Source organism: Convolutriloba macropyga, chromosome 7 (genome assembly GCF_964194025.1).
Source record: "Convolutriloba macropyga chromosome 7, txConMacr16.3, whole genome shotgun sequence".
Classification (NCBI taxonomy): Eukaryota; Metazoa; Xenacoelomorpha; order Acoela; family Convolutidae; genus Convolutriloba; species Convolutriloba macropyga.
In genome coordinates, this window is record NC_134474.1 from 39,377,594 (window position 1) to 39,402,841 (window position 25,248).

Below are 25,248 nucleotides of genomic sequence, written 5' to 3' on the forward strand. Positions count from 1 at the left end.
AAAAAAGTTATTGAAACATTAATAAAAAATGTGTCATATAAATTTACCTATAGGAGTCTAACTTTTAAGCATTTGTGACACGTTGATTACTCAAAACTTAATTGTTTTAGATATGGTTTCAAATTAGTTGCTCTCATTTGAACTTAATTGGAATCACTGTAAAGTGACACAAACCTAATTTAGTGTCTCAAAAATTATAACGTTGAAATTGGAGTTCGAATGTCTGAGAGTTTGTAGATCTAACCACCCAAGTGTGACAAAAAGATGTTGTGTACTTCTAATATTTTGTCCAGAAAAAAAGTTCCGTCAGCTATTCCGTTTTCATTATATTTTGACAAAATTAATTACTTTTGCATACCAAAAATGTATGCAATTTTGTTGAGTACCGCAAAAACTCACCGAGAAAAAAAATCTGATGTATCAGAAACAATGTTTCCGCTTTTCAATTGAAACGATTTTTCTTGCAAGTCAGTGTCAAGTTTACAATATACTAACAAGATTTTTAACACGGCGCTGTAAAAATTTTCACCAAGCTTGAAACGCTCATGAACCAACAGAACTATCATGATGAAGAAAACAACAATTGTGATTAACTAATATGTGCTATTTAACCTATCGGAAACATCTCCAATTAATTGTCTGATCATAAATTTTTCTCAAAAAAAAGAAATTGAATGGTTATCTATTGTTAAATACAGTTGCTTTTTATAGATATATGCTTTTTAATATTTTTTATTTAGTTCAGTCTAGAGAATGCTTGGATTAGCTTAATTTTATATTTACATGGTTTCTTATGGTTTACTCTAAGTGCTTATTTTTGGCTGAATTTCGTTAAATACTTATTATAAAATTTTTAATTGAGACCACTGATCGCTACAATTTTTGCAAACACAATGTTTTGTTTTTTTTTTCAAAAATGGATGTCAAACGACATAAGTGTAAGAGAAGGACAATAGGAAATGATATCCGCCAATCATTCTCATAAATTAATATTAAAAGAATTTATCTGATCCGGAATATGGTCTCAAATGCTTGTGAAGGTATAAGAAGATGTAAATAAAAAATAGCCAATCAATTGGTTGTGGTTTCTGGTATGTTTTGAAGTTTGGAAATAGAACGTCAAGAAAAAAAAAGGTGGTGTGAATTATAAAATATTCTGACAATCAAGACTCAAATTTTCAGGAATTAATCGAACTGGCTAGTTCGATTTAATCACCGGAATAAAAATGCGACTTTTTTTTATCAGATTATAAAACTAGTTCCGTACACTTTTTATCAGATGCCACATCAGGTTTTTTTATTGATCGGTATTTTAATAATATCTCAAAAAACAACAATGATGGACCAAGTTTTGTTTCTTACTATAATTTTGTCGTAAATATTTTGAGAGCAAGAAAATAAGGTGTCAGAGTATTGCTATAAAATATATAACTAATTTGAAACAAAAAACTATATAACCCTTTCTATATATTGGTCAGTATTTTAATATTATCTCAAAAACCAACAATGCGTGGACCAAGCTTTATTTGTCACTAATCATTTATCTTATATACTTTTGAGGGCAAGAAAATCAGAGGTCAGAGTACTGCTATAGAAGATATCATGAAACGTCAATAACTATATAACCCCTGATGTCTGATATATTCCACAGATGTCACAACAAATCAATGTCTAAGACCTTAACAAATTACTAATTAATTTTATCTTGAAAGGCTAAACTTTTAAAAAACTTTTATCAACGTGCCCTAAAATCTTTAAAATCAACAATAAGTTAAACAAAAATCGCATAACTTTTTTAACAGATAGTTTTCTGGAAGTGCATAAATATAATTTCTAAAATATTATATACTTTCCGATGTGAAAAAGGCAAAAATCATATTTTTGAACAATTTTGAGGAATTTTGAAAAGATTTTTGTTCACTTCCCAGTCTAAATCCATCAGTGAATATTTTCAAACTCAATGTCAAACAGTTTTGTATTACCGTTTCCGAGGTAAAAATAGCAGAAAAGGCTGATTTTGGTACTTTATAATAAAATCTTATTTCGCAAAGCAAATTTTTTAGCGTTTTGTCTAGAGGACGAGCGAGACCACCTACATTTTTAAGTCTACTTTAACAGTGCATTTTTTGTCTAACAATTTTTGACGTATATCTTTCAAATCTTGTAAGGTTCTTGCAAGATAAGCGGCATTTGCAAAACTCATTCAAGATCTTCCAATATAAGCGTCAATTTTCGTCTATTTCATCAACTTTTAGAACTCGAAGAGGAGTATTGCAGTTCTATCTAATTTTGTTGAAGCAAAAGTAAACATTTTGTTTGGTAATTTTAGTAAAACTACACAATTATGTACTAAAGAACGTAACAAAAATGCTAAGATAATTTAACACAATTTTACCTATCAAAAAGTTAAGGAAAATTTTCACCTTAACTCAAGTAAAAGTAAAGTTAACGTAAAATTTGCCTTGATTTTACTTAAGAAGTTTACCTTAGCATTACGGTTAGCAATACGGTTGCACAAATATTTAGAACTTTTACAATGTTCCTTTTATAACTGGTTATGATATAACGAAATCCCACAGTGAACCGAGAAATATAATTCATACGAAAACAATGCATCAAGAGTTTTTCACTTCTACGAGAAAATTTTACCAGTCTTTGGAACTTTTTTAAACGATATGACGCATTTTCTTGCAAATCTTGCAAGATAACTATTTTTTGCAAGAATCCTGCAAGATAACCATTTTTTGTAAAAAAAAGTCTTGCAAGATAACAATTTGGTCTCGCCTAGGGACGCCAATACCTAATTTCTAGCTCCTTTTTTAGGCATCAGTTTTTGGGACAAAACAGTTGTTTCAGATTAAGCTTTCAACAGACCCATTTTGATTTAATCAAGCTATGTTTCTGTTTTCTAAACATCGTTATGCTGGTAGTTCAGAGGTTATTAGTTAGTAAGATATATTAGTTGGCTATGAACGCGAGAACTATTGTGGAAACAAACAATACAACATCAGTGCATGCCAGTAACTTATGATAGCAATTTTCTGTTTGCGCGTTTTAACATTTTAACAGCCATAGAGTTCAACTTGAAATTGTCGATTTCAAAGATTCTAGAAAGCAGCTGTAAATTATAGTTATAACAAGGCTGTATTCTGTATAAGAACGGTCAATCAGTGAAATAGAACAAAATCGACCAAGAGCAATTTTTAGCTCGTTATTGTAAAATGTTTTTTTTTCCAAAATTATGTTTAAAGGGGGTGAAATGTTATACTATAATTATACTTTTCAATTTATACCGTAGTTATTTTAAAATTCAATTATGGGTTGATGTGGAGATGCAATGCGGCGAAATCGGCGATTTGTACGTGAACTTTACTCAGAGAGGAAGTTCCCGGAACTGTGTAGGTAATTTTATCTTTATTAATTTAGTGTCTAGACTGAATCATTGAACAAAAAGAGGAAATAGTATGAGATTGAATGACGATGATAATTATGAGAGAAAACTCAGTAGTCATTGTCAAAACGATCATGAAGGTATGTATGGTGGTGAATAAAACATAGCAAGAAGAACAACTGTATTCAAATAGCACTATTCAATTTATGAACTAAGAAAATGTTTCAGACATTGTGTTTATAGCTCACTCAAGGTCAAATCTAGACCCACTAGTCAAAATCATAACACGCCCAACGGTGCGGGACGAAGTCACAAAGGAACTTACGGGAGAAAACTGTTAAACTTAAAATCGAAAAAAGGAGGCTCAGTAAATGCGTCCGCACAAAATTAATTATCTGCCGAATGAAGAGATTAGAAGAGATATTAAACAAAATCAAAATACCATCAGATAAAACCTCAAATACACAAATTCACTTGTACTTAATTACAAAACAGATGCGACCTCTCCATAATGCGACTACATAACCAATCAACAAAAAGAAAAAAAACGGCACAGTTCGGAAATTTATCGAAGCTTTAAAAATCAAATAAACTCAAAAGTCATAAAACACATTCGTTTTTAACGAAAGAATTAAGCTAAGAAGTACCATTAAAATCATCAGCTGTTATCTGAATATTATACGTTGTTATTTCCATTATACTTTCTGTTGTTTCAGTTATTATATAAATGAAAGATTTTGTATGTTCACTTTCTTCTCATTTGAATATCAATGAAATTTGCTATTAACTTAAACACTTTAAGAGACAACAAAAGCAGCACAAAAAAAAGATTACATACAAAACTTGTAAGAAAACATAAAGTGTTCAAGATAAAAAAAGTGTGTGAAGTGCTTGAGATCTCTCATTGATGAGATTTAGCTTGAATAATTAAGAAAAGAAATAAAATGATAAAAAATAAAAACAAATTAAAGAAAATAAAAATCAACTAAACAATAAACTATCAATAAACAGATTTGAATAAATTCATTTACCCCGCAAAAGGTATCAATGAACGCCTGTCAAAAATCAGAAAAATTCTCAGCCGCATAAAGAAAACAATTAACGGCGGGAAATAGAAGTATAAAATGTGCAAGAGGGATTTATCGAATTTACTCAAAAAAAAGTTTTATTGGTAAAATTTTTTGGATACGTTAAACTGATTCTCCTTTCAACGCTGATTAGACTTCTGAGGTTTGTGATAATGTAGAACTAAAACAAATAACTAAACTTCAAAGACAAAGAATATTATTAGAGCAGTTGAAACAAATAACTCTCGTTGGACGCATTAAACACGTTACTTGTACCCCAATTGAAAGCCAAAGAGATCAATCTTTATTAATCAAAATACTTCTTACGATCAATAAAAGGTCAACAAATAGAAGCAAAAATCGAGAAATGAAAGATAAGTGAGAGACGAAACTGTCGAAGACATTTCGTCTCTCATTTTTGTTGATGACCTTCTTCAGCTCAGATTGTCATCAAGATCTCTTCGACGTCATTGGCAAATTTCAGTTTTATGACAGCGTGACAAAAAATCAAAAATGGACTTTAATCAATTTATCAAACACAATTTCTGAGAACCCACAGCATCCAAGTCATAGCATGCAATATTGGAAACCAAACTGAATAACCAGACTAATCCATGAATCAATTTCAAGCACATGGTACCTGTCATTGTTGCGGTCGACCAACAAGTTGATAAATCAGTTTAAAATTAGTTAACTGTAATTTTTTTCCTAGAAAAATTAAAAATTACATTCAAAGCCTTATCAGCCAATGGCATTCATTATTTGGTTAGGTTCACTTACTCCTCCAGTAACAGTTTTGAATAACCATACAAATTACAGGACTACAAAAAAGCAACAAATTCCGGCGAAACGCAAAAAGTTCATTAAATTTTTTAAAAACACATTGTCTAAACCACAAAACCAATGAGGTATGATTCCCCGAAGACAAAAAAAATGTTCATTGGGTCTCATTTCATCTTAACTGAAGTTTTTTAATGTAATTTTGAGAAGACGAGTGACTTGTTGGTGAATGAAATGAGACAAACCAAAGGAACTGTGACAAGAATTGAAAAAGTTGGTAAATAAACTTTGAATACTTCAGATTGTGAATATCTCAATGTGATCAAAACTAGCCTTTTTTCGAAGCTCGTCTTTTACGAACACCAAATTACTCCATATTTTGTATGGAAAAGAACGGCCTTTGAAATTGAGCATAAATTACGCTGAAAGTGAACAAAATCACACCCAAAAAAGAATTATTCACAAAAAGTTTAAACCCACAACTCCTCCAACAAAAGAAACGTTTAAAAATCTTTTTAATTCCATATTCTACTCTCGAAGAGCTTTTTTGAATGATACCACTAACGGTTTTAAACGATGAACATATTGACCGGCCAAAATTGACAGACAAAAAAACCGTTCACAGATTAATGCCAGTATGGATATAAGGTCTCTTATATTTAATGGCATTTTTTTCTGAGACTTATTCACTTTCCAATATCTCAGCTCCCCGATGTCACCATTGCCTTTATTTCATTCGTTCGATCAACTGGACTATTGGTCAAATAACAATTTGATCCAATTTGTCATGACTCTATCTTCCCGAATGGTCAAAAATATCATTGTTCTTAGCTCTGTTACATTTCCACAGAGTTGCTTCCATTTTCCTTCCTTGTAACTTTTGTCCGTCGATGACTGATCCCATGTTTGGTTCTTGCTTTTTTCTGCGTTCTTTTTTGCCGTTTTTCATCGTTACTTTTGTTGTTGCGCTCATAAACTTTTTCGTACTATTTTGCCGGTTATTGGGTATGTTATTTTTGGAGCTCCACTGATGCCCAGGTTAAGGACCTGACCGCGAAAAAAAATTATATTCCTGGACACAAGACTAATTTAGCATTTTAATGTTTCGGGAAGATTTCTCTGTTGTTCTCCTCTATTCTTGATGTTAGTTCATGTTGAATTTTATTTTTTTAGTTCAGAAGATTTGTGTTCCATGTTGATGTTCTTGTTGTGCTAGTTGTCTGTTCGCTATTTCGCAGTCCATTGCAGCACACATATAGAGTCATGTTTTATAGATCTTTTCTTTACCGTTGACTTTCAGTGTACTCAGTTCTCTTATTGTATGTGAACCAAACCTTTTGTTCAGTTTACTTGTGATTGTCTTTGTTGTGAGTTGATGTATTAGTTTTTTTTTATTTTATCCTATCTCCGAGTTATTTTCCGCAAACCACTCGAAGGTTTTGATTGCTGGGAAGTTCTGGAACTTTTTTTATCGCAAGCGGAGTATTGCGCGTTTGGATGGAACTTGCTTTGACGCCATGTTATGAGTCTACGTATAGCGGTGAACGAAACATATAGCGGTGAACAAAACAAGAACAACTGGTTTCAATTAGCACCATTGGTTTCTGAACTAGGCATATTTGTTAGACATCATATATAGCTCACTGAAGGTCATGTGCAGACAACCAATTTATTCTCCTAACAAAAGTAGACACCAAAAATATTTTTCTCTACAAAAGCCGTATTTGACAAATTAGAAATATCTTTTCAAATTTTCTATTCAATTCTTAGGAGATCTTGGCAAATTCTTTTTAACAGATATAATAAGGGTAACTTTTTGCAGAGTTCAAATCATAAACTTTTGGGTGAAATTTCAGTAAATTCTGCTTTTCAAAAAGTTTGTGAACATTTTTCCTTGTAAAACCAGCGTCTTATTATGATTAAACTCCAGTTTTTTTCGAATTATTCTTTCAGTTGTGTTGACTGAAAATTAGAAATGTAAACAGCAGAATGGGCAATTAGGTCCTATAGCTCAGTACAAAAAGTATTTTTCCTATTTTCATTCTGTTAACAAAGTAGTTTTAACATAAACGTTTGTTTCAATCAATCGTCAAATAAATTTCTATCGTAATTCTCGTAAATTTTTTCAAGATTACGTCTTTTCAATGTCTTCAAATTGATAATCAGACAATTTTAGTGTCATAAGGGATAACGGTTTTGTTTTTAAGGCAAATCGAACGAGATCAAAGATGTATGATCTTACCTGGCAGAGTTTTTATCATGTAAGATCTGGTAACTCGTATTTTTTATCGTCTAAGACTAACTAATAATTTTAATCGCATAAGAACCGATAAGATGTCTTATGGAGCCATACTCAGGCAAGGCATAATAAGAAGATCTCACACGATTAGAATAATCACTGAGATTGTCACCTTAAGAAATTACGTAGATTTCTAACTTAAAATCAAACTAAAAATCTAAAATAAATTATTATCATGACTGAGTATCCATAGTGCACGAAATACAGCCTTTGTTCTGAACACCAAACAGTTCAACATATCTAGTTATTCGACAAATTCAGTGTCGTTATGTCTTCTCAACTCTTAAGTAGCTCAGAAGAAGAACACTCAAGAAAATTTAAATCAATGGCTGAGCAGTGTAGCCTTGAACTGACAGAGGGACTGGTAGATTGGGCTTCTAAGTATGTGGATGCGGGACTAATAGTCAATGCCCAGAGTGTTGGATTCATTGCAGATACTCTGGCTGTGAAAATTGGGCTACAAATGAAAGGTATGGTGACCCGTTTTTCCCCCGATTGAACTCAACTCATATGATTTCAACTCGATGAATTCACCTTTCTCAAAGTGTTTGGTTTGCAGGTTCCAGGGGAAAATATAGAAAATATAGAATCTGAATATTTAGGGTGGAGGTTTTACCCTATTCACAATTCCACAATTGTTCCTAGAATCTATCTTAGAGAAAACTACTAGACTGGATAGTAACTTCACAAAACCTACTACTCTTAACTAGACTGAAGGGTTATACCAGGCCCCCTGTTCAAGTCCTAAAGAAAGTATTTTCAGGCGCTATAGAACTGTAGTCAATTGCTAATAATAATGTTATTAAAATATGTTTGTAATGCCTTTCTATGTTATATGATATTTTAGCTTCTAAGAAATGCTTTACAAAATGAAATAAATTGGTGACTCTAAGATTGAGAATTATACCAGGTCCTCAATTCACTTTCTAATTAATCGATCAACCAATATACTTAAAACAAATAGTAGATGACGTGAAGAGCTCGTCGGTGTTCACTCCACAACCCAACCAGACGAGTATTAACCAACTTGATAGAACGTTAAGACATTGCCCATCAGGTACTTCATGTTACTGCAGACCGTTTTAATTGTCTACTTGGTTCACCATTCCATACTACATGGGTTAACTTAACTTGCCAAGTCTTCTACGAGCAGGCAGGCCTACCCTCAGAGTGGCTTCACTATGCGGTCTCCTGGAAGGAGCTTGGCCGATTAATACTCTGAGAAATCAATCGTCTTGATGTTGTCCTGGACTCGGTGCTGTCCTCCAGTCCGTTAACCTAACTTAACCTAATTATTGATTTGGTTGATCACTACTTTACTAGTCACCAAACTAATTTAAATCCAATAAATTGAAGCTAGATTGAGTATGATTTCAGATCCCTAGAGATGTATTGTGAAGTTACTAAAGTTGTACAAGTACGCTTTTGATTAACAGAAAACCGAAAGAAACGATTAAGTCTTACCCAGTCTTAATTATTACAAGACTGTGGTTCCTTCAAAACAACTAGTTACAAATGCCTATGAGTGCCACGTATCAAAGTGTTTAACAATTATCTACTAGATACCAGTTTAAACTCTACTAATTTATAAGAAAAGGTCCAAAAAAGAGAAAGTAGTTGAAATTTTGCTAAGTTAAATTAGCGAAAAGTATAATTACCAGGGTATACTAGTTTCAAACAATTTTTACAAGTTCAGTACCACGACAGAGATCTGTTAACTCACTTCGAAATTTCGATTATCACGACAATATAACTATTTTCAGACTGATTTTGGTTACACAACACGCAACACAACAATTATTCGCACAAATTGTTCTCTCCGAAAATTGGCTAAAATTGAGCCGTATATATACTGCTAATCTATGTTTGGTTATGATAGTTTAGTCCTATTTTTACCAAATGTTCCGAATCTTTGTGAGTAAAATACCCTTTTTGGGAAAAGTTTTCAGAAGGTCATTCATGACTTTGATAACTTAGGCCCCTAATTTGGGTTTCTAATCTCCAATATTACGTGGGTGAGAATTTTGGTGTTCAATCCATGATATAATCTTTATCAGAGTCAATATTTACTTATTCAACCATTCTCATCAGTTTAAATTTCTTTACCATTATTATATTTGTACAGTTTCAACTTTAGAATTCGCTTTTGTGTTGGGAATAATTCAAGGTCAGTATTAATTTGGTTCTTTTCCGAAAAACGCTTAAGTTTAACTTTCCATTCCTATATCCCACCCATCCGGACTAAACTATTCTCCTGAATAGTACAGTACAGTGAAATTAGAGTATAAAGTAAATGTATATAAAAGCACCATCACCATATTTTGCGGTACAAAATTTTTATTGGACTTGAGTCTTTTGGTTGGCAATCTCTCTAAAATGTCTAGCCTTTCTTCCGTATGAGTTGTCTTCCCAGCATCTCTGATTCGATCAGTCGGTGGATTCTCCATCGGACCTCTCTTTTTTGTTCAAAGTATAAGGTTTCTCCACAGTCAAATGGGTTGGATGCGGGAATGCACGCATCCATGATAAGGTCTTGGAATCGCCATTTGTTATGAAGTTGGATCCACCTAGGACTTCGTTTTAGTCTGCTCTGTAATCAGTGGTCAACCTCGTGGTATGTTGTTTTCTTCTCTGTGTATATCATCTTGCTTGCGTCACGAACAGAAGGCTCCAGTGATCAGACGACAAGACAGGAAGACTGGTCGGTCAGCTTTGTTTGGGCTTCCATCATGAGGTGGAGTATTACAACTGATGTAAAGTAGTGGACCAATCGAATGCCTCAACCGTCACACTGAAGGTGCGAGTTAATGCAAGGTTGATATAATACTGAGTGGAGGTAAAGTTGATCCTCTGAACATGTTGTTTGTTTCCCTTAACTTTGTTCAAAGAAATCCTAAGTCAACTGTGTAAATTCGTAGCCATGGTTGTAGATGAAGAAATGATGAGAGATTTTTATTGGAGAGTGCATGTTCTTCTACAGTCGTACCGTTCACTCAAATATAATCAAATGAAATTTAAGCATCTAATCAATTAGGTTGGTTACTGCGCCAATTGATTGAGTAATATTCTCTCTATATATTAAGAAGGAATAATACAAGAAGTCTGCAAGAGGTCTTTTTTTGTATATCTAGCAAAACTGCAGAAGTTTTGCTATATTTGTTTTTTCTGCCAGTTGTTACCCCCTATCTCTGAGGAATTGTTTATTTCCTAAACCGTTGCATTAGCGGAGTAGTAGCATCCAAATAAAAAGAATCTAATTTAAGTTCGCGCTATTAAAACTAGCATTTATTAACAACGATGTTAAATTCTGGCAGATTAAAATAAAAGGTTCAGTACTGGGAGGAAAAGTACTCTGATCAGTGTGAACAATGTTCGAATGTACCGCATACTGCTGATTTTTATCCACGGTTCAAAATTTTTTAAAGTGAATTCGGAATGCCTTGTTACATACCCAAGTAATCCAGTTTCTATTTTGCGGTTTGGGATTTCTTTTTTTGTTTTTAAGATCGAAAATTTGCTTCCAATTTTTTTTTGATAAGAGTCGCCTAATCGAGTTCAAAAAAAGGTATACTAATACAAAGTGTTGAACTGATTCCCTCGTTGTATTTCACTGACCCTGCAATCGTCTCCAGAGCATAGAACCTAGGAGAAAAAAACAACTTCTCTTATTAAATTTGGTTTGGAGAACATTTTGGAAAAAAATAATAAGTGATAACTTCTTTGTTTCTTTTGCCTAACTAAACAATACCTTGATAGAAAAATTGTTCGAAAAAAATTGTCATTATTTTTTTAAACAATTTTCAATTTTTTTTTAATTCGTTTAATTCGTTTACTTTTTTTTAATTCGTTTACTTTGAATAAATGTAAGAGCAACAACTAAAACGAATTTAACAAAAAAACAACAATTGAGTGACTAGATTTTCAACCAGCACCAAACAACAAGTTATAAGCAGTCTATTTTATGTTGCATTTTAGAAACTTTCTATGAATAACTGGACGTCCGGTTTACAATTCTTTTACTCTGGTCTCAACTTCTCTATGTAGCTTGGGCGCAACCTCTACTGTAGTGGCCGATTTGCTTGCACTTGCTGCAACGCACTATTCTTCTTGCTGCTGTTTGCTGCTGTTCAATGAGATTTTGTTGCCTTCGAAGCAACCTGTGCATGTCCTCCCGAAGCTGCTGTTGTTCTTTGAGCAGTAGCTCTAGCATTCGGAAAATATCCGTACTGCTGAAGCTCTCATCTATGAGCTGGGTCGCACCTAAGTCATCACTGCTTCCAGCATCTTGAGGTCTGTTTGGAGTAGTATGGACGATGGCCGTAGTGCTCCACTTGTCCGAGTCGTCCTGGGCTTGCTCCATGGTCAAATCGATAGCCTTGCCTAGGGTTACAGATAATCCAATATAAGGCATCTCTCTCAAATGTTGCCTGAGTTGTTCGTCTCTAAGTCCCTCCAAAAACAACCAGCTAGCGAGGCGATCCAGTTCTGGAGTGCTGATGTTTGCGTCCGTTTTCCGGCACACTTTTACTGCCCTGTCTGCCCAGCTTGTCAAGCTCTCTCCCCTCCGCTGGAAGGCTGGCGGGATTTTGGAGGTGGCATCTGTCATCTCTGTTCCTTGTTAAGGTAGCTTCCTGTCTTTTGATTTATTTTTCACCCTCGGAATCCTTCTGGATTCCGATGGTGAAGAACCAATTTCAAAAAACGTAGTCACAAAGAACCAAAAACACAAGATCGGACGGAAAACGTAGTTCCTCAAGAATGAAAAATCAATAAAACTATCTTCTAATCAGAAGAATCCCTCTGTGGTCGCCAATATAGAATCTGAATATTTAGGGTGGAGGTTTTACCCTATTCACAATTCCACAATTGTTCCTAGAATCTATCTTAGAGAAAACTACTAGACTGGATAGTAACTTCACAAAACCTACTACTCTTAACTAGACTGAAGGGTTATACCAGGCCCTCTGTTCAAGTCCTAAAGAAAGTATTTTCAGGCGCTATAGAACTGTAGTCAATTGCTAATAATAATGTTATTAAAATATGTTTGTAATGCCTTTCTATGTTATATGATATTTTAGCTTCTAAGAAATGCTTTACAAAATGAAATAAATTGGTGACTCTAAGATTGAGAATTATACCAGGTCCTCAATTCACTTTCTAATTAATCGATCAACCAATATACTTAAAACAAATAGTAGATGACGTGAAGAGCTCGTCGGTGTTCACTCCACAACCCAACCAGACGAGTATTAACCAACTTGATAGAACGTTAAGACATTGCCCATCAGGTACTTCATGTTACTGCAGACCGTTTTAATTGTCTACTTGGTTCACCATTCCATACTACATGGGTTAACTTAACTTGCCAAGTCTTCTACGAGCAGGCAGGCCTACCCTCAGAGTGGCTTCACTATGCGGTCTCCTGGAAGGAGCTTGGCCGATTAATACTCTGAGAAATCAATCGTCTTGATGTTGTCCTGGACTCGGTGCTGTCCTCCAGTCCGTTAACCTAACTTAACCTAATTATTGATTGGTTGATCACTACTTTACTAGTCACCAAACTAATTTAAATCCAATAAATTGAAGCTAGATTGAGTATGATTTCAGATCCCTAGAGATGTATTGTGAAGTTACTAAAGTTGTACAAGTACGCTTTTGATTAACAGAAAACCGAAAGAAACGATTAAGTCTTACCCAGTCTTAATTATTACAAGTATGTGGTTCCTTCAAAACAACTAGTTACAAATGCCTATGAGTGCCACGTATCAAAGTGTTTAACAATTATCTACTAGATACCAGTTTAAACTCTACTAATTTATAAGAAATGGTCCAAAAAAGAGAAAGTAGTTGAAAATTTGCTAAGTTAAATAAACGAAAAGTATAATTACCAGGGTATACTAGTTTCAAACAATTATTACAAGTTCAGTACTACGACAGAGATTTGTTAACTCACTCCGAAGTTTCGATTATCACGACAATATAACTATTTTCAGACTGATTTTGGTTACACAACACGCAACACAACAATTATTCGCACCAATTGTTCTCTCCAAAAATTGGCTAAAATTGAGCCGTATATATACTGCTAATCTATGTTTGGTTATGATAGTTTAGTCCTATTTTTACCAAATGTTCCGAATCTTTGTGAGAAAAATATCCTTTTTGGGAAAAGTTTTCAGAAGGTCATTCATGACTTTGATAACTTAAGCCCCTAATTTGGGTTTCTAATCCAATATTACGTGGGTGAGAATTTTGGTGTTCAATCCATGATATAATCTTCATCAGAGTCAATATTTACTTATTCAACCATTCTCATCAGTTTAAATTCCTTTACCATTACTATCTTTGTACAGTTTCAACTTTAGAATTCGCTTTTGTGTTGGGAATAATTCAAGGTCAGTATTAATTTGCTTCTTTTCCGAAAAACGCTTAAGTTTAACTTTCCATTCCTACAATTGGGCTACAAATGAAAGGTACGGTGACCCGTTTTTCCCCCTATTGAACTCAACTCATATGATTTCAACTCGATGAATTCACCTTTCTCAAAGTGTTTGGTTTGCAGGTTCCAGGGGAAAAAATTTTGGGCAAAATTTCCGCGGGGTTGTCTGAAAGTTAAGTGGGCAAAAAAAATTAAGGACAGCCAAAAGGTAGCTGCCCAATTAATCATTGATAATATTTGGAGATAGATTTGTGGTTCGTTTGATTTTTAGCGTGTTCAGAATAGATGCAATTTATAGAAATATTTTACAGCATTTTAAGAAAAAAAATTGGGTCACAAATTTTGAGCAAAATTTGCACTAAGTACCCGACATTTATTAATAATATTTGTTGATTACTTAAATAGACTTATTGGTACCTTGAATGGTCAGCTATCTTGTCTTTTTTCGAAAATTAACTCTCCAGAAATTGATTTAAAAAATATAAAATATTTTAAATTTTTCCAAATTCAAAAGTTTTCTCCGAAATTTCAATGATTTTGTTAGAACTCGAGGAGTGAATTTTAATGTACAAACAAGGCGGCTCGGTATTGTGCAATGGCACATAAGGTTCCGACCCCGCCCATCCACAATTTTGGCATAATTGTCTACCAAATGAGGAACAGATAGAAAAACCCAAAAATTATTTTTGGCGAATCCCAAAAAAGCCCAAGCCTTTTTCAAAAAATTCTGTATGAACGATAAGATAGCCTCCAAAGCAAATAACGCAGTGGAGTAAAAATTGATGCATTAGATTGCTGTAATATGTCAAAATTAAGAAAGCGAGTCAAGACGAACAGCAAAATCAAACAACAACAACAACGAACATTAATTACATCAAAAAATTTATGTCCCTCTTAAAAACTAAATTTAATAACAAAGTCAACATACCGTCAGATAAACCTAAAATTAAACAAAAATAACTTATAAATCACCAGAAAAAATATGCGACCAGTCCATAAACAGGTTTGGTAACAATTATACAAAAAAGAACAAAAACAGTAAAGTAAAAAAATTAAATTATTTTTTTGAAACAGTTAACTTCAAAGTAATAAATACCATTAGGAATCAATTAATATTGCCACAAATTTACAATTACCACTGCTTCTATAGAAGGGCATTAGGACCTGTCCTTATTCATTTTTTAAAGCGGCTAAAAAGAACAACAAAGAACAAACAAAATTTCAATTGAAACTCGCCAGAAAACGCTGTCAAAACCGTCAAGCCAAATTTTGGCACTCAAAATATATTTGATTGCGCCTTTTTCAAACATTTACAATGTAGTACGTGGCCAATTATTAGTAAGATTAGGTAACAAGTAGACAAAAAAGCGAAGTGCTAAAGTATGCAATACTTCTAATTTTTTTTTCGAAACAAAATTACATTCAAGGTCATGAAAGGCATTAATTACAAAAAGAGCTATTTAAAAAGGGTCGTTTATTCATGAAAAAGAAGCCCTCGAGACCTGTAATTATCCAGAATATTTCTTGCATCTACAAAAAGAACGTCAAATATGACAAAAATCAAATTAATTTACTTTTTTTTTGTGAAAAACCGGTGTCGAAGCCAGTAAGGTCATAACAAATTCTTTAAAAAAAAGATTTTGTGACACCAATCCCTTTTATTCCCTTGACACCCATAATGTCATATTTGACCTGTAATTAACTAACGAGATTAGTTAACAAAAAGAAACATAAAAAGAACAGAATTGCGAAGTTAAAAAGTTTTTTTTAATTTTGGAAAACGATTGTTTTCAAAGTTGTGAAAGCCATCAGCTATCTACTAACATCAGAATATCGGTTCTTTTATTCTTCCATGAAAAGCCAATGAAAGCTATCACTATAAAGGAAATTTCATACGACCGAAACGACAAAGTATAAATGACAGTTAAGGACAAAATTAAAAAATTCAATTGATTTCTTCAAGAAAGAGGCGTCGAGGCCGTTAAAACGATGATGTATATCTTTCAGGACTTTAATATGTTCAATTATGCCTTATTCTGAATGCTAATAAGGTGACATGAGAACTGTCAATATTGTGATAATGTGACAAAATTAGAAAACGTGAAAAACTGGCAAATATCAAAACAAACAAAAATCTGAAATCTTGTAGTATCAAAGCCTGAAAACAATAACTTCAGGCTTAAAACTGCAACCGAGAATAAATGTTAAATTAGTAGAAAGAAGAAGCAGTCTTTCTTTGCTGACACTAAGCTGGAAATTGAACAAAGTAAGAAAAAATAGAGGAAAAGTTAATTAAGCCATTATTTATTGAAAAGTCAATTATTTTTAAAAAAAGAAACGACCATAAACTTTCAATTAAAAAACTAAATGCATTAACTTGGAGCTGCTTAGCAAGCGAATTGGTTGGACCTATCACTCCTGAGCTTTGATTTGATATGTTCTGTTTTTATTATTAAAAAAAAATCATTTTTTTAAAAAAAAAAATCCGACTGATTACAACCCGATTTTTTTTGGATTGCAACAGTCCAAGAATGGCCCAAAACTAGCCCTGCTAATACATATTGTCCGTTAGGAACAATTGATTTTTCGAATGTTGTAGATATAGATAATTTGTTAGTAAAGTTAGCGAAAAACGGCAAAGTTTTAACTACAGTGCACTCTCAGCGGACTCTGAAGTAGAAATAGCCCCCCTCTGAGTCTACAAAGATTGTAAGAGTGTTGTTTGGGGGTGTACTGTCGGCAAATTCAAAGTGGACTAAAGTAGCTTATTTCGTGCTGTTTTTGATGAAAAAGGCTAAATTTTAAAATGTTTATCCAGATTTTTTGACCAAAAAAATTAAATCAAAACAAAGCTTGTTCGTCTTCAAAAATAAAATCAACGATGCTATTCTTAACAATTATAACAAATTTTAGCAAAATTGACGAAAATTTAGGCAAAAATTCCGGAAAATGTGAATAAAAACAACTTGAATTCACTCTTCTTTTCTCAGAACTTTAAACCTCGATAACTCTCTGTAGAAATCGAAAATTAAAAAAATCTTTTTAATTCCATATTCTACGCTGGACGAGCTTTCTAATGATACCAGTCTCAACTCTCTACGATGAATATATCGAGCGGCGAAAATACACGGAACAAAAAAAACCCATTTAAGTATATAGTTCCTCCCCCCTCAAGAGGGTCGGAACAATTACTTAGTCATGGTTCTTGTTGATAACTAAATTGGTTTATAGAATCACCCAAAATCGATTCATCTCGCTATCATTCATTCATTCAATGATCATTCATTCAATCGATTCGGATCGATTCATTCAATTATCACATCAAGTAAACATAGGTGCAGATGAACCCACAATTCATTTTCAACCAACTAACCAAAACGGGCTTTTAGTTTATGGGTGGCCTTTTAGCACATTCTAAATGCAGCTCACTGTTATCGATGCAAGCAGAACCCTGATGCTTATAGTTTACAAATTGCAATTAGTCGTTTAAATAACACAAAATCTGCTGCAATAATTGCTTCAAGAAAAAATACCCGAGTCAGGTACTCCATCCAACAAATCATCGAACTTAATAGTAACGAAATGCAAATCACCAGATTCAGGACTTTGCTTAGTTCTCGGAAAAATGTAGGAAATCGAGTTTCAAGATTGCACGCAAACATGCCTACAATCAAACAATTTCACTTAGATGCACATACATACACTTACTGTCATATTATAAAATCATATCCATTTTTTAAGTTGATGAAAATCTAAACTGTTTTTTATTGATTGATTTAGGAAGCATATTGAGTACCGGCAGTGAAGCAGTTTTACCAATCAAATAAAAACTGTTTAATTGGTTGAAAACCAAAATAAATCAATCAACTATTCTGTGGAACAAGAGTTTCATGAAAAGAGTGTAAAGTTTTCTTGAAAAATTTAACACCTAACAAAATATTCGCATTATGAGGACAGCTTCCAATTTTTTTGTCTATTTATGTGAAATTTTATTCGTAAGATAAGTTTTACGATCTTTTAGCTGAACACTTTGTTTTATATTAAGGCGACACAGCCCAAACTGCAGCGTATATTATAACGTACGCAGCTGTAATCGAGTTTGCAAACAACGTCTTCGGAATTGGCGCCAGTTTTTCTTCAATGGACTTGACAGGATTTACTCTGGCTCAGATAAAACAAACACTCCAGGAGATAAAAAAGATGGTTTCTGTTGTTCTTGACACGCCTCTGAAGACTGCAATTGACAAAATGATGACGGCTTTGAATCTGTTGGAAAAACAGATGATTGACAAGGCAGTGGAAAAGTTGAAAGATGTGGAGAAGGATGCGATCACTGCTTATTATTATGCAACAGGGATATAGTCATATTAAGAACAATAGTTGCAGTTTTTTTGGTCAAGATAACATTTTTGAATTTCAAAAGTCATGGTGGAAACACAGGTTCTGAGAAATAAATTTTGGAGTAGAATTTTTCAGTGGGGTTTTCCGAAATTAAGAAATACTAGTTCTTAATGAACTATTATTACCCATATTAGGGGGGGGGGCAGATCTATACTATATACTCCGGATCGTGTTATTTTGTTCAAATAATTTTGGCCGATCCATCTATTTCCCGCAGAAAGTTCTCTGTTCAAATTAGGATGTCGTTATAAGAATTGAAGGATATCTAAATTCTCCATTCTAAGAATGAGTTTTGACCAACTATGACCGGATACAATTTTGATCTCTGATCTGGATAATTTTTCATAATTTTTGGTACTCAATTTGGATACCCTTTTTACAATTTTGATCTCCGCGACAGCTTTTGCGTGCTAGTGGGCAATGCATAAGGCATCACGTGTGATCCATTCAAAGTTACTAATTAGCTTTAAAACGTGGAAAGCCTCCCAAATTTTATTGGTTTTGATTTTCCCGTCGTATCCATATCACCTATATTAAAAACCGCCTCTGATCAAACCAGCCAAAGACGGAATTGGTTCTGATGAGACGGGTTCGAGGCCGATTCCCTAGTCCTTCGTGTGACCAGACCGCCTTCCAGCTCACGCCTGCGCATTTTGTGATCAAATTACATCATTTTCACAAATGATATAATTTGACCGCAAAATGCGCTGGTGTGCGCTGAAGGTGGTCTGATGAGATGAACTGTCACTTTGGCCTGGTGGCATTCCATCCTTTAGCAATTAGCAGTGTTGGTATTAAATGCATCATTCGAAGATCAACAATTGACTATATCCCTAAAGAGTGTAGGTCAGGGCAACGCAATGGAACACCTCGAGAAAGCTATTATGGCCAAGAAACTCGTGATCTGTTCCAAACTGTGCATCTACTCATATCACGAACCAACTAAATCAATCCGACCTTTCGACACCTTGAACACAAATGAACAGGCAGCTATAGCTGATGAGTTGGAACGGGACTGCAGAGAGCTTTTAGGGAACTGTTTCCTGTTAACGCGACTTGGAGAGGCTAGTCCAAAACAGTTTAAAAAATTGACCGTTAGTTTTATCTTACCCGGTTCGAGGGTCACCGTCATTCAACGCAAAAAATATGCAAGATCAGCGGTGAATGCGGAAAACTTTGTAAGATAAGCGTTGAATGCAGCGAATTTACATAAAGCAGGCGGTGAATGCGGTGAAAAAAATTTGTCGCCTGGTAGTGACATAGGCTGCAATAGGCTGGAATCGCGTTTTTGGCCGTTAATTTTAGTATACTAAAATTAACGGCCAAAAACGCGATTCCAGCCCTTCCAGAATAGCATCTAAATATTTCGTTCCAGAAAAGATCATTTAATTTCTAATCTGTCAAAATAAATGAAAATCAATCATTTGAAAAGAGCGATTTCATAGTTTTCAAATGCATTTGAGTTTCAATGATCCTTTTTTGACGATTTTCATGGGCGGTGACCATCATTGCTTTTGATTCTCTTTGATTCTCTTTGATTCTTTTTTGCTCAAAGTTTCGATCCACAACGCTCATCTCTTATTCTTTACAAAATCTCAAAATAACAAATTGAGCTACCGTTTTCCTTTTATGTACTCAGTTATGTTTGAAATTTTTCGACTACTAAAAGCATAAAGTAATGAGCGGCAATGAATATATTTTAAAAATTTTGTGTTAATGCAAGGAAACATCTCTAGGTCACCATTGCTTTATGTGTCTGAATATTTTATGCCGTAGCTCGATGTAGCCTGAATTGCTCAGGTTGTGGCCAATCTGGAGGTAGCGTTAATTGAAACCTCGACTGAGCACAAATAGTGCCTTGGAGGAAGGGGACTCAAAAATCAAGTTTTGCGGCATGAATCCTTATTTCTCTCCTATTGAGTCAGTTTAATATGGTGAGCATTTCTCAAAAAGATTTTTTACCAGTATTTGCTTATGATACTCTGATGCACAAATAGAATTTTTTGCTCATTCAATTATTGGGGGATTAAATTGAATAATTTTGTCGCTCAATAATGGGTACAAATGTTTATATACCTTTTATACTCACCTAATGGGCTGGGTGCTCATCTGTATGCGAATATCAAGGCCAGTAACGCAACCATTAGAGATTGTTCACCACTCAATATTAAAATAACGCGGGGACAGGGAGAAAGGTAGAAGAAAAAGATGAAGAAAAAGTGCAAAAATTTTGTATACACTTGCGACTAAGAGTTCACCCGAGTGATGAGCGGATTCAAATGTTGCAAGAATCTTACAAAATGGTCCAAAATTTGCAAAACTCTCGCAAGAATCTTGCAAGATATCAATCAAGGCAAAAATAATCAGGGTAAAAATGTTTTAGAAAACGTCTTTGAAGCAAATTATTGGTTTCTAAACAATTTACAAAAGAGAAATCAATGAAAATATTTTTGGCCCGGATTCAAAATCTTGCCAGAATTTTCCAAGAATCTCGCAAGATTTTATATTCTGGAAAATTTATTAGAGTATTTTTGGAAGTAACAACTAACCAAATATTTTCTCGAACCATCCAAATCCTTTCTCTTTAACTTCAATTAAATCAATAAAAGGCGAAATAACTTTCGTTTCCTTCTCTTAATTTTTTCACGCAAAATATTTCTAGGGAAACCGACAATCGGTTTTTAATTTTACTTGAGATTCTTTTAAGGCAACCTGTTGCTATATCGTGTTCATTTTGATTTATTATGTCTGGTTTTGTCGTTTTGTTTGTTTTGGAGAACTGTATAAGTGCGGTTTTTGCCGTACTATATCAGTATTCCTAAAAAATCAGTACTCCTATAGTTTTTTCAGTGACTCCGCCACTGCCGGTCCCCAACACGGAATGAAAAAGAGGAGGGATGAACCATAAAAATCATACTGGAAAATCTCGAAGAGGTCGGTTTTTAACAAGACTCAATTACATTTTCCGACAGTAGCTCAACTTTTTTAGCTCGATCAACCGCCGAATGCAGACAGGTAACCAAGTTAAAAAATATGGAATAATTCAAAATTTTGCAATAAACTTGTAATATGGATTCATAATTTTGAAGGGATACTTGCAAGTTGAATTCAAAATCATGCAAGATTCCAATCTTGCAGGAATCTTGCAAGCAGCTTGCAAGTAGTGTAAATCCCCTTCCAAGATTGCTTGCAAAATTCTTGCATGATTTGAATTATTCGATCACTATGGCCATTATTAATTTGAGCTTTATTACATGTTCAATATCAAAAAATTAAAATATCGATTAAAAGAGGAGATAACGTCTAGCGGAGCACTGGGAGATCAATGGAACCAAGTATTATCAGAAAGCAGATTGGCTATTAAGTGACATTACTAATCATGCTTTTTCGGACAAACTGTTAAGTAGAGCCACAAACTTGTAGAACATTTCAGCAATGCATCAGAACAACTCATTAGAAAAAATTTTATTCAGTAGTGTAACATTGCATCGCAAGAGTGTTTTTAGTATATTGAGGTTCTGTTAGCGCAGTTTATCTTCATTATGATACCATAGAATACTGTCCGTCCCACAAAGAAAAAGAACTTGTTTCCACTGAATGGGTGCTTATTTGTCCTTTTTACAATCCGTGGGCGCTTAGTTTTAATAAAAACACTTGTTGAAAATTCAGAAAAAAAGTCAGCATCAACTTTGGAAAACAATAATTCATCTATTATTAAACTTGTATGAGTAATAAACGGGAAATCTACTCTGAATGTTTAGAATTCAAGAGTTGTCAAATTTTACACATAGAAGGAAACTGTTCCCCTTTTAGACTACAAAGACTCAGTCAAAATTGGCTATATAACATTTCACCGCAAACAAAAGCGAACTACCTGCCAAGAACTCACAAATACTGTACTCAAAATCGCCTATTCTTACATATCTCAAGGAAAGGGATACACAAACCCAAAATATACGGTACATAAAAGCAAGAAATCGATTAAAATAACAATTGACACAAAACTGCTACCACTTGGATTCCGTGATCGCGCTTCAATTTCCGTGGGTCGCGACTATAACGATCAAAAGCACAGAAGTTTTACAGTTTTGACAAAAACAATTTTCCGAAATGATGAAAATTTGTACATTGATGGCAGGTACATATCGCTGACGGAGACAAGCGATAGTGTAGAACTCTTAGAGCATGGTTTGATTAAAGTCAAAGTTTCGACCGAAAATCGCAATTCAGTTTTGTTCACCAAAACAGGAATCGCAGCTGATAAATTTATCCCAATTGCACAGTACAACTTAATTTATAACCACGAATACGAGCACAGTTTTGTTTATCAAAACCCGATAAACAAAATGTTTTTGTACAAGCACGAGTCACAGATTTGGTACGTTTCGGGTTCTGTAGGATCTGACGAGGAAGAATCTGTGATTGTGCGGAGTTTTCAGAAAAATGAGGACTACGAGCCATGTGAAAATCAGTGGGAGTATTTCTTCTCTGATGGTTGTGGTTTACAGGAGTGGAGAAAAGGTGTCCCCACGTTTTTTTTTTAATCTTTAAAAATAAAACTGTCAGAGACCAGTGTAATGTGTCTTTACCCACGATGCTCAATCTTGAATGTGCGTGTATAATTTTATGTTTTTTCAATAGTAATGCCGTGTGTGAAGATAATATATCATCAAATTTTTACAAGCTGCGTGAAAACGTAGAAATTGGGGTCTGCAATTGACTCTGATCAAAAAAATCTAAATATGAGAATTTACAATTTATGAGGGAGTAATTTGAAATAATTTATATGGCATCAAAACTGCTAACGTGGGTACAATTAGGCTTCGATGATGTCACAAATTTCATCACGGATTCTCGAAAGATTGATTTGATTGCACATGGAAAATTCAAGGCATCTCAAATCATAACGTTTACGATCTCCGACGATTCTTGCAAAGTGCCATCGGAATTGTCATCGGGTTCCAAGCATTGGATTCTCACATGTGACGGGGCATATGAGTCGGGTCTCATTTATAGACAGTCAGGCAGCTCGTTTGTCCTAACTAGAAAAGATGAGCGACCTCCTGCGTGGTTTGTAACTCAAATGGATTCTGACCAGGCAGATGGAGTGACCAGTTCAGTGTAAGTTACTTTTCTCTACCCTCATCAAAAAATCAATTTGAACAATATCTTACTTAAAATTCCTCTATCGTACTAAAAATGGCCGGAGGTGAGTTACATAATAGTAAAAATTAGCTAGTCCAAAAACTGAATTTATTATTGGTAAATGTTGGTAAATATTTCGAAAATTAAATCTAATGTCGCAACTCAAATCTTCGACATTTTTCTTCCAATTGTAGCAATTACAGTTTACCAGCTTTTGCAAACTTGTTTCTGTGTATTTCAGTGCAACAGCATTAGGCCAACAGCGGCATGCCACAGTTTAACATTGGCACGCATCTAACATTTAAAAATTATCCATACCTTTTCATACTGCTCTTTTCATGAGCGGCAATGCTCTTTTTGTGGTCACTTCGCTCCCTTCTTTGCGTCAGAAATATTTACCTGGTACCAAGTTTGTTGGGCTGTTATTGACCTAAAGACATGTTTAAGCGTGAGTTATTTCTGACACTGACAGCTTCACAGATGCAGGCAACTGACAGATCTTTATGTGGCGTGGGAACCTGCACACTTTGCGACTATAGCGCCACTTACAATTCGCTTGTTGTTGTTTCAGGATGAGGGTGTTTCTTCCAGAGGAGAATAAGAGTTTTATGCCACCGTTGACTGGATGGGAGCTGAGAAACGATAAAACAAAGATGATTGAACCATGCCCATCACTTGTATGCTCAGCTGTCCTCTGAAATCTAGCGAAGGAGAGTTCAATCGCATATGCCATGGAGCGAAGCTATCAATTGAAAATAATATGAAATAACCTGATATCTTGATACAAGCTATTGTAAAATATGTCAAAGTATGGGTTTTTCCCATTGGAACCCCGTCCCAATTCCCAAACGAGATTATAAATCCCACCATTATGGTATATTTACGGTACTTAGTGGGCTATACGTTTTCTGCCACTAAGCCGAGGAGAGAGAAAGTGGGGGTGTGTCATGATGGGAAAGACCACACAATTCTCCGATAGATGTTAGCTATTTAATTTTAATTTTGATTGAAATGACACAAGTGAAAATGTTGGCTCGAGCTATCAAAGAACGCGTTCATTATACCTTGGAAAAGAAGACGATGGTGGGGTTAATTTACAGATTTAAGGGTCCTACAACAAAATAGTGCATTATAATTATTTTGCACGCCTATTTCTATGTGGCTTTTACTGACTCACTGACTCAATACCTTCACCTCCAAGAGTGATCAGTCTATTTTCAATGATCGGTGATTAATTTCTCTGCTGCAGAATAGTGCTGCTCGACTACATTTGTTCAAGGCTTTTGCAAAATTCACCTCAACAAAAGAACACCCGGGGTGAGGTCCTGGAAGTATGAACCACATGACACAAAACAGCCATGACTCGACAGTCCAGACAGCAATTGAAGTATGAATTGAATTTGCGCGAATTTGTGCGAAATTGTGCGAAACTGTGCGATTTAGTGCGAACATGTTCCGATGAATCAGAATTTGTGCGACAGGGAGTCGACAAAACAGACATTGAAAAATTGTGCGACGATGAAAGGTTTACTACGCCCTAGTCAACAACGTCCTACCCAAGTCGAGGTCTGAAAGCTAAAAGTCACTAAAAATTGTAAGAATTGCGATAAATGCGGTGAAAAGATGTAAGAATTGCGATTTTTAGCGTTGAATGCGGTGAAAATATATCACCGCTAAAATCACAAATTTTACAAAAATTCACTGCTAAAATTACCAATTTGCCGGC

At 34.4% G+C, this 25,248-nt stretch overlaps 2 protein-coding genes across 3 annotated transcripts in view; one reads left to right on the plus strand and one right to left on the minus strand.

Annotated features, from left to right (window-relative positions):
• The window catches only part of LOC142342273 (protein Dr1-like), a 514,279-nt gene that overhangs the window by 373,594 nt on the left and 115,437 nt on the right, over window positions 1–25,248 (minus strand). The window lies entirely within an intron of this gene.
• On the plus strand, window positions 6,727–24,812 carry LOC142343027 (uncharacterized). The gene is made up of 7 exons (XM_075394712.1): window positions 6,727–6,838; window positions 7,782–8,007; window positions 18,022–18,323; window positions 19,154–19,498; window positions 22,169–22,898; window positions 23,198–23,498; window positions 24,094–24,812. The coding sequence occupies exons 1-7, from the start codon at window positions 6,761–6,763 to the stop codon at window positions 24,218–24,220; spliced, it is 2,109 nt and encodes a 702-aa protein (XP_075250827.1). The 5' UTR covers window positions 6,727–6,760; the 3' UTR covers window positions 24,221–24,812.

Excerpts from the sequence above, each read along its gene's own strand:
- LOC142343027 (XM_075394712.1), top strand. The coding sequence starts at position 6,761 with ATGAGTCTACGTATAGCGGTGAACGAAACATATAGCGGTGAACAAAAC. Across the intron at positions 6,839-7,781 it reads GGTTTCAATTAGCACCATTG|TTATTCGACAAATTCAGTGT; the intron begins GTTTCTGAACTA and ends CAACATATCTAG. Across the intron at positions 22,899-23,197 it reads TTTACAGGAGTGGAGAAAAG|GCTTCGATGATGTCACAAAT; the intron begins GTGTCCCCACGT and ends GGGTACAATTAG.